Genomic DNA, 10478 nt, shown 5'->3' on the forward strand with positions numbered 1-10478 from the left:
TGACCTATTAAGCTGAAAGCGATCCAGTGGGTATCTATAGAAGCCCCCTGAATCATGTTAAAAATGGTGCCTGTCAAAATGCAATGATCTACTACCAATAGAAGGGAGCTAAAATAGACTAACTCAAATTAAAATTTCTGATTAATTTGCAGATAAACCAATTGTTTATTAATTTGGATAACTTCAGAACCAATCATCTTAAAGCTATGTATTATTTGCTGGAAAGTACAAGCGTATGCTACGTTTCATCTGATTAGTCACATGTTATGCAACTGTAACACAGACAATGTTAGTAACCGATGGAAGTTACAAAAGCATTGAAAAAAGTGATTTTTTCACACTGATGACCATTAGAGCATCCCCATGGTCATGTGATTTACATTCGGATACTTGACAACTGGTTCATATTTATGACAGCAGCAGGGTCTTGGGTTCTTGTGATCCCTTTTTGCAACTTTCTGAGAAGCAAAGTCAATGGGGAAGCCAGATTCATCCATGTTACTAACTTAACAACTGCAGTGATTCACTTAACAAATGTGGCAAGAAAAGCTGTAACAAATTTCTCACTTAGCAACATAAATTTTGGGCTCAATTGTGGTCGTAAGTCGAAGACTACCTGTACTTAGTGATAATGTTGAATGAAAATAATAATGAATTATACATTAACACATTTACATAAATGGATGATCTGTTCAGTATAATTGACTCATACAGCTATTGAGATAAAAATAGTTGTATTGGATATAAAATTAAAATTCACAATATATAACAATATAGACTCTTTAATCTTATGATATATATTGGTAAATATTGAGTAATTAGTTTTGAATAGAACAAAATTAATGAAACATTATTAGAATTGTTTTGCAAGCCCCAAGACAACTTCTGTCAGACCACTGCATTCAAAAAAGGGTACTTAATAAATGATATTATAGGAACTGTTGAAGCTGCAAGATATACATTTAATATGGAAATTTTCAGGTATTAGTACCCTAAATTTGCAGACAAATATATTCCTAATATAATTATCAAATGAACTGCAGTGTTGTGGTATGAAGTCATGACATAGCAAATGTTAGAGGCATAATTAAAAATAATCATTCCTAGGTCTTGAATGCTGTAGTGCTCTAAACAATGCTATGCTTTGTGAGAAATGGGTAGGATAGAACAAGAGTGTAGTCAAAACTTTGGTTTATGAGTATGTCAGCAGATGGTTATTTTTAGCCATTATGTAAGGCAGTATTTCTCAACTTTGACAACTTCAAAATATTTGGATGTCAATTTCTAGAATTCCCATGCTGGCTGGGGAATTTTAGGAATTGAAGTCCAGATATCTTAAAGCTATTTAATTAAGAAATACTGATGCAGTGCTTCCCAAACTTTTTTATTACCCAAAACCACTTCTCAGAAAGTCCTTCTTTAAATGACCCTGTTATGATCGGTAATGAGTTCGTTATTCAAAGAAAAAACACCCAATTTTGAGTAGTGTTCCCAGGTTTGGGAAGCATTGATGTAAGGGATAGGAGTGGGAATTAAGAAAATAAGTTGGCCACTATAGTAAAAAAAAATTGGAGTTGCATAGGAAAAGCTGTAGAAAAGTTTATTAAAATCTTAGTAAATGACAATTTTATGCTGAATATTTGTTCATCAGTAATTTAAATGTTGTTCTAGATGCAGGTTTTCTTGACTCATTTATTTTTAACCTTCATTTATTAAAACCTTAACCTTAACTTTGTTTTGAGGGATCCAAGTGAAGGCGAAACCAGTGGCAGAACTGACACCTCAAGGTGAGGAGCCACTATTAATACTTCGCTGCTGGGTCCCTTTGTGCTCAAAATCTCATGATTCTGACAGCTTTTAAATTAATATGTAAAATGGCAAAATCTCTAGGTAACTTGTATCTTTAAAATATTACATCTGAGTTCAGTTTCTTCTTCTTTAACTCCTATTTTAAATAATTTGTTATAAAAGCAGCAATTGTCTGCAGATTCTTATACAGCAGTTCCTAGTATGGGCTGCTTAATTCCTTCTAAGGCTTTCCAAGGTCAGAGTGTTGCTCTACATTGTCTTTCCAAGAACAAGCTAAGGGCCTAATCATCTAAATCAATAAGCACTCTGGCCATACTTGCTGCTTTTCTGCAAATACTAAGCAAAATTATTAATGTTCAGGCAAGTCATTTTTGGCTTAACACAAGCATAGACAGAGAAATAATCTGAACCAATATTATTTTTAATCATTAAATAAATATCTTTGAGCTAGTTTCCATAGACACAACTTGGACTTCTGGGTTTGATCAGGGATGCACAATTGAAGCTCCCCAAAGTTGCATGTTACCTCCAAAGATCGTGGTAGTGTGGTTTTCAAATGTAATCACATTGTAGAATTGTTAATGAGCCATAAAGTAATATTAAATACATGAAAAGTAATCATATTAACTATCAATTAACACAGTCACTGTAATGGTAATTGAATTAAAATAAAGATATTCCATCTTCTCCTTTTGCTAGCTACCATATTTCAGAATGCAATCCCCAAAAGCGAATGCGCCTTTTGGTCCCAGAAAATTGTGCACCCCTGGTTTATGCCAAGGGCCACATAGATATTGTTATATATAAGTAGCCTGTACTGCACAGAATGATGATTTGGGAGTGCAGCCTACACTCCAGCAGAATTGCATGCATTAATTTATCTTTCTTGTAGAGTAAGAGGCAAGACATGCACACTCTGTGTTGCCACCTCAATCGCACTGCATGCTGAACAGTCTGCATGAAATTGCTCTTAGAATCTGAGCAAGCACTCCTTTCTTAGTGACAGTGTGTTTGGTTGGAAGTTTTATTAAGAGTTGCTTTTTCATGTCAGGATATGCAGAGTATATGAATGCTATATACTTCCTAATGCTTCATGGAAGGTGGCCCTTGACATATTTAATATATAAACTTTCATGTTGCTAATCTCTGCCTTAAGCTGTTGAGTTCAGAATTCCTCCTGCTGTGGTCATTAACCTAATGCACTAAAGTGCATATAAGTGGCAATAACTCTTAGCCACATGAATAAGGCTAGAGTTCCTATTTGTATCTGTAAAAATAGTATAAGACAACTGGAATAATTCTAGCTTTAATCCTTGCATGTGCTACAGATTATGCTAACAGTGTTCAGTCTTGCAGGTTGTGTGTGCAGACATATCAGCACCACCAGAGATGAAAGAGCTCTTAACATGATAAACTTACCATAACTTCATAGAAAAATGCTGTCAAGTTCAGATGATGACTTGTTTGTGCTTAAGCAATACTCAGCAGAAGATAAAAATATCTTAAGAAACAAACAAGTGCTTCTGCATCCACCCTGGAATCTTCTCCTCTTTCTTTCTTCCGCGCAGGTCCTTGCCAAATGCATTTTCTCCAAAATTCTTTTGCTATTTGCTATGGGGGTGGCTTGTCATGTGCTTGGTGTTGAGGTGAGCTGCTTTCAAAAGGGCAGGAAGCTCCTTTGTTTATCCAAGGCATGTTAACCCAGTATCCAGTAGTCTATACAGACATGGTATATTGAGTAACAATTCTGATGTCAATTAACAGTTGTGTTTCTTTCATATCCCAATTGACAAAGTGCTCCAGAACATAAAATTCATAAAATGTCATGTTTTTTGGGAGGAGTGGGAGCTGCTCAGAGTTTGATATAAGATGGGCAGCTGTATAAATGTTTTAAATAAATCAATAGATGTGGTGTGTTAATTGATACCTAAAGTACTGAATATTGGAGAGAGATATTTTTTCCTGTCAATTATCCTACTGAATGCTTATTTTACAAATGCTTCTGATTTGTTTAGATGATGCAAAGTACACCATGCTGCTTAGAACAATGCACTTGTGCTAGTGTTATTTCTGGTGTTTTTTATAGCACAAAACAATTCCTTGTGGTTGTTTGATGCAGATTTTCCACCCCCAAAAGTAATGTAACAAGAATTACTTTCCTGCATAATTGGAGCAAACTATTTGTTTATTGTCAAAAAGAAAAATGGAAAGCATCCAAAATTATCTTTGCTTTTTTAGATCTACATTTTTAAATTGGCAAAATACACTCCCGTAATAAAGATATATACACATAAATTTCTAGAGAATAACAGGGTAGCTGCCTTTTCCTGCTGCTTTTTAAGCATGTTTTCTTTCTCTTCTGGTTTGTGTATTTTTGAAGCCCTATTGAGTTCAGATGGCCAGCTCTAAAGAAGGCTAAATTGGTGACAGCTGAGTAGTCTCCTTTGGAGTTACACTGATATTTTTAGCAGCAAGATTGTAATTGAAATATTTTGACCCAATGCTTTGTTTGGGTGTAAATATTATTTACCTTTTCAGAAGTACTTCTGGGGAACCAAAAGAAAGAGAAAAAGAAGATGGCAAAGATTCCAAGCCACGGTCTTTGAGGTTCACCTGGAGTATGAAAACAACAAGTTCCATGGACCCAAATGATATGATGAGAGAAATTCGAAAAGTATTAGATGCTAACAACTGTGACTACGAGCAAAAAGAAAGATTCCTGCTCTTCTGTGTTCATGGGGATGCGCGACAGGATAGCCTTGTTCAGTGGGAGATGGAAGTATGCAAATTGCCACGCCTTTCACTTAACGGAGTCCGCTTCAAGCGAATATCGGGAACTTCTATTGCCTTTAAAAACATTGCATCCAAAATAGCAAATGAGCTTAAGCTGTAGAGAGAAATAACATTTCTGGGATCAGGGAAGATTCAAGCTTATGTTTTGAATGTACTGGTTATGCCTAATACGACTGGCCTGTGAAACTCCCCATGTAGAGATTGTCCCTATTGCAATAAGGTTATACATAGTTATTCTGAATTGTAAAATTTAATTCTGTATGACCTACATTAAAAAAAAAAAAAACAGGTAAGTACATAGAGCATTCTTTTCATTTTATGTTCACAAAGTTGTATAGTAAAAAGGCTTAAATACAGACCTTGTATAATTGTTTAGACATCAGCACAGAAGTATGTTTACTTTGAGTTGAAAATTTCTTCCTAGTCTTTCCCCCACTCCCATTTTTGATGGTTTTTATAAATCTTACCTGTACCATGCATTTTTCTTTAAAAAAAACTGTCCATAGTTTTTTTAAAAATGCACAAAAATGGTTTTCAGAAGTGTAGCTTAATCAATTTTACTTTGTAACAAACACGTATAAATTTTTTAAAAGAAAGTTGGCGCGTAGTCTACACAGGATTCCTTGTGTTTCCTCTTTTCACTCTTACCATCCCTTAAGAAAGTGTTTAGTTCAGAAAAAAATGCAAACATGTTTACAGTGTTGGCACTTAACAGTGAAGAAAATGGAGTTCTGAAACACACTGGGGAATAAAGTAAAATGTTGGATTACTTTTATTTGCAATCTTAAACATCCTTAGATCCTTGGGTCCAATGATTCACTAGAGTAAAAATATGCATCATATTGTAGTATGAAATACTGTTTGCTACCTTCAGAAGACTACAATTCCCAATTTGTGAAAATATTACCTTCATACTGAGATTTTCATAGCACAAGAATTGTGAAATTATAATTAATGTTAAATGCCACCTCAGGAATTAACTGGTTTTTAGAATAATTCCCCCCAAAGAATACATGGATCTTCATATACTTTTAAGCCTACATTGTTTATTGCATTGTTTGATGTGATTGTATAAATTCTGTTCCCATGTATCTTTGAGTTTTGAATATTTTGCCCACTTTCTTGTATTTATTATAAATCATTATACCCGTGAAGTGCAGCTGTGTGCAGGCAGTTGCCTAGATAAGAAAATCCCTTCATAATTAGTGATTCAAACTGCAAAACCATTAGGACATGGTACATTTTTAATATTATCTTGTACTGAATTAATCATAGCAGTTGGTTGTGCAATGTTATTTAATGTTGTAATTTCTGTAACTTCAACATATGGCCCCATCTGCACACTCCTATAAAGATTAGAAAAATCACCCCAAATTATCACTTTATTTAAAAGCAAGAAGCAAAAAAAATGTGGTAAACTCTGTAACCTGAATTTAGAAGGCTGTAAGTGTAGCTAAATGTGCCATTTGAGAATGGCTTCTGACAGATGGACTTGAGATGCTGTACTGTACTGTGATGTAGCTCTTCTGTAACAGTTCTGCTCAGCAATGAACATGTACTGCCTTAGGAAACAGATGATGTTTTGGCAAGAAAGAACTGTGTTCCTTTTTATCTGGTATTCCTTTAAACTTTTTTTAAGGAAAGTCATCCTAATTCACATTCACTGGTGCACTCTATTAAAAACTTACTTGAACAGATCTCCATACTATCAGACATGTTGCCTTATTCTTGATCTAGCTGTACTGGATGTAATTCGCAAAAGAATTGTGAGAAAGGAGAAAGAAGATGTAATGGTTTCCATATGTTGCATCAGGAGAAGTTTAGCGTTTTGTGAATAATCTACATCCATCCACTGATTGCAAATGCTCCCATACCGCTTCAGTTATATGACCATGAGACTTGCAGAGTTATAAAATTTCCTTTTTATTTCAAAACAGCTAGATAAAATTAGCCTGAATGTATTACTTTTTATTTCTATAAGTAATTCAGTTTTGTAAATCCAGGTTCTTAATATTAATTAACTTCCTTTTTAAAAGATTTATTTAGCACATTTGTATACCATATTATCAAAGTGTACTCAGAAGTTTAATAACAGAAATTTTAAAAACTAGTTAATTTTTCAATGGTGAAAAATGAATTTGGAATAATCTACATCAGCTTTATGCCTTAGTATGGATTTGCGTATAGACGTTTTTGATAACCAAACTCACATTCCGTACAATCCACAGTCCCAATATTTTGGCTTCCATGCAAGGTAAAATTGTAATGTTATTTGGTTGGTTTTAACTTAGTACATTGTGGAAACCCTTGCCAGGAGAATAATTATAGTATACACACCAGAGTGAACGTTTTTTTTAGTTTGGTGAACCAAAACCAAGTTGTAATAGAGTTCTGCCTTAAAACTTCTGAAATGTATATGGGAGATTGTAGTTTAATTATGCAGATGCTATATTTTGCATCATGCAGAAGTCCTACAAAAAGTTCCCACTGGGTTTAAATGTAGGTGGAAACAACTTAGTCTAAATTTTTATATTATCACACCAAGTGTATAGTTGCTAATACCTCTTCCATATACGGCTTTCAGGCATTAATGAACACTCAGTGCAAACAACAGAGACCCGCATAGCCAAACAAAAGATTTGTACGGAGAGAGAATGTGGGTTTGAAATAGCCACTAATATAGTGATTATAAAAGGCTTCATTTTTTAAATGACATTTAACTAGATTTACCTCACTTTAGTTTTTGTGACTATGTACAGTTCCACAACATCTCAGTGTAGCTGCCTTGATTGCTACAAAATGATACAAAGCAACTGCTTGAATAATTATAGCTATAAAGCTGAATCAAAACATTTGGCTTAAAGAATTTGCCTGTTTTGGAAAACAAGACCACTGAGCCTTGGATAAAGAGTTTTAATTGCTTAGAAGCAGTGGTGAAATGTAAAATTCATTACTACCGGTTCTGTGGGTGTGGCTTGGGTAATGTGACTCAGTGGGTGTGGCCAATTTTTTTTTTAAACCATTTTTTCTACAACCTCTTCGGCCGAAGGTTGTTAAAAAAATGCTTTTAAAAGCCTCTGACGATCCCAACTGAGTTGCCTGATTGTCAGAGACTTTTTTTCTTTTAAAAACTTCTGACGATCCCAGCTGAGCTGTGCGATCATCAGAGGCTTTTTTTTTTACTTTTAAAAGCATTTTTTCGGCCTAAGAGGTAGAAAAAATGCTTTTAAAAATAAAAAAAAAAGCCTCTGATGATTGCGCGGCTCAGCTGGGCATGGGGGGGCAGGGATTTTTGCTATCGGTTCTCCGAACCACCCGCCACCATCACTACCGGATTGGGCAATCCGGTCCGAACCGAGAGCATTTCAACCCTGCTTAAAAGGTCTTCACAAATAGTTGAGGATTTTCTCTTCTAGTTGTTTCACACATCAGATAAGACCCTTTCTGCATCAGCAGCATATGGTAACCACTCTCATTTTGAGAGACAGGTCTACTTTCATATGATAATGTTTTTAGATAAATCTGTGCAAATTACAGGTGTTATTTTCCATGAGTAAGCAAGTGAAAGTGGAGGATGGACCCTAGGAAAAAGCACACATTTAAAAAGTTTATAAAATATATGAAGTTCCATTAATTCAGTGACCACTTAGATTTTCTGCTCTCACCCTGGTTATTCAGGTCTTCCAGTGATGCACCCATCACCACTGTATTTGAATGCATCCACCTTGGTGCTGGGTAGATGTTTTCTTTCTTCCAGCCTTATAAATTTGTCGAGGAAACCTGACCCTTTGCATAACCAGTTCAAAATATGACATATAAATAAATAAAAATAACTTGTCTAAAAATGATAATTTGAGCCTAATCATTTGCACCTTGAGAAAGAACACTGGCTTGATTTTTTTCAATATAGGTAGTCCTCAACTTTGTGCACAATTGAGCCCTAAATTTCCATTGCTAAGTAAGACAATTGTTAAGTCAACTTTGGCCCATTGTACGATCTTTTTTTGCTGCCCTGTTAAGTGAATCATGCAGTCATTAAGTGAATTTGACTTCCCCCATTAACTTTGCTTGTTGGAAACCCCTAGGCAGTTTGTAAATGGTGATCATGTGACAACCCCCCCTCCCCAGAACACTCAACTGTTGTAAATACATGCTGGTTGCCAAATGACCAGATTTTGATCACATGACTACAGGGATGCTGCAACATGCAATGGCCATAAGAGTGAAGACCTTTTGTAAAACACTTTTCTCAGTGTTGTCATAACTTTGGCCACTGAACAAATAATGGTAAGTTGAGGGCTACAGGTATCCTGGGTCCCATCAAATGGTACACTCAAGGCTGTACAGAAGGAACTTGCAGTTCACCTGCAGATGCCAGATGCCTACTGTTCTTTTAAACTATATTAAGTCAAGAGATCAGGTCTGTATTTTCATTCAACCTCAGAATATGCAGTATGTAGACATTTTCTTGTAATGAGCATCAGAAACAACTTTTTCTGATTATTGCTTGGGGGGAAATGTGTAATTTTTTATATTTTAGTACTTGGAAATTCTAATGCAGTTGGACATTGAGGCATGAGATAATACTTGATCTACTATATTGAATTCCTATAATAACTGAAAAAAATCAGAAGTTTGCAAATCAACTTCTGCAAGAAGGATATTTAACTAAAGAAACAATCAGCATACAATATAAGTTAGAACTCTAAAACCAGGGAAGTTTGTTCATAGCACAGTATTATGAATTTCTTATAGATACTGTGCATTGATATATCGCAAACTCTGAATTTTGTTATTGCTGGATGACTATTGGGAATTCAGACAGGCAACATGATTATAAATCTCTGCAGTCTGCATGGAAAGCACACTGTAGAAATTTGAAAAAGAATGGTGGTATTCTAAGACTTTCTCTCTTTTTTTTTTTTTACCCCTCAGTTCTTTTATGAGAGCTAAATTAAGCTTGAGTGTTGATTATATGAATTCAATTAACCAGCCTCTTGGTTTGTTTGTTATGTAAATAGAAAGTGGTGGGAATGGCTGCTCAGGCTTCCCTAGCCTGCCTGTTGCATAATAAATAGAATGTGGATTAATTGCAGGTCTAGTTTAGCCATTGTACAATTACTAACCCCCTGTTAACAGAACCTCCTGTTTCATAAATATACTTTCTTTTCTCTTTGTAATTAAGTTAAATTTTGTCAGGACAAAATTGTCAAAATCAAGTCAAGCACTGTTTACAAAGGGTTATTGACTTGTAAAAGATAATTGGATTTCTTGATATTTTCAGAAGAGGAGCACTTAACAGGAGTAAACAATCTACAACCTGGATGAGAATATTTTAAAACCTTTATTTGAACTATCATCAAATCCATATAACATGGACAAATGACTAGGAAGCGAAGCGCAGTCCAAAAACATGAAAGTCTCAGCAGGTGGTAGCACATTCCTCAATATAGAAGTTAAATGGTCATGTTTAGCACTTGGATAACAAAGCACCAAAAACAGTAAACACGTAGGTTAAACTGGACAGGTGAATATAATGTTTATTGAACAAAAGCAATGAACTACTTTATTGTTTTTGTTCAATAAATTTTCCAATAAAGCAAGTATCAGGAGCTTATCTGGTACTTAAATCAAACTTAGGAAATAAAAAAAATGAGTACTTCCATATCAGAAAATCAAGAGGACATATTAAAAGTCGCTCATGAGGTTCTTCATATTTTAAATATTAATTGGATTTTACTTTGTTTTGATGAGATCAATAAGGCTACTTATTAGAGGCAAGAAGACATCAAAATACATACAATTTATATGCACCACAGATACTTAGAAAAGATAAAGCTAATAGTGAGGGGAAATGACAAGGAAATAGTAATCGT

The 10478-nt window shown here is 34.8% G+C and overlaps 1 protein-coding gene across 7 annotated transcripts in view; it reads left to right on the top strand.

Moving 5' to 3' along the window:
* MARK1 (microtubule affinity regulating kinase 1) overlaps window positions 1-4943 on the top strand; it is a 39033-nt gene extending 34090 nt beyond the window's left edge. For 2 of the 7 annotated variants that reach the window (XM_070949136.1, XM_070949137.1), the window contains exons 14-15: window positions 1743-1787; window positions 4348-4943. In XM_070949136.1, the coding sequence (XP_070805237.1) occupies window positions 1743-1787; window positions 4348-4702 (400 nt within the window). In that variant the 3' untranslated portion in view covers window positions 4703-4943. Of the gene's footprint in view, window positions 1-1715; window positions 1788-4220; window positions 4244-4347 lie in introns of all 7 variants that reach the window. The other 5 variants (XM_070949151.1, XM_070949159.1, XM_070949145.1 and 2 more) reach the window with 4 other exon arrangements.
* The last annotated feature ends 5535 nt before the right edge of the window (window positions 4944-10478 follow it).

Source organism: Pituophis catenifer, unplaced genomic scaffold (assembly GCF_029215685.1).
Source record: "Pituophis catenifer annectens isolate HBS135680 unplaced genomic scaffold, rPitCat1.0.hap2 SCAF_1, whole genome shotgun sequence".
Classification (NCBI taxonomy): Eukaryota; Metazoa; Chordata; class Lepidosauria; order Squamata; family Colubridae; genus Pituophis; species Pituophis catenifer.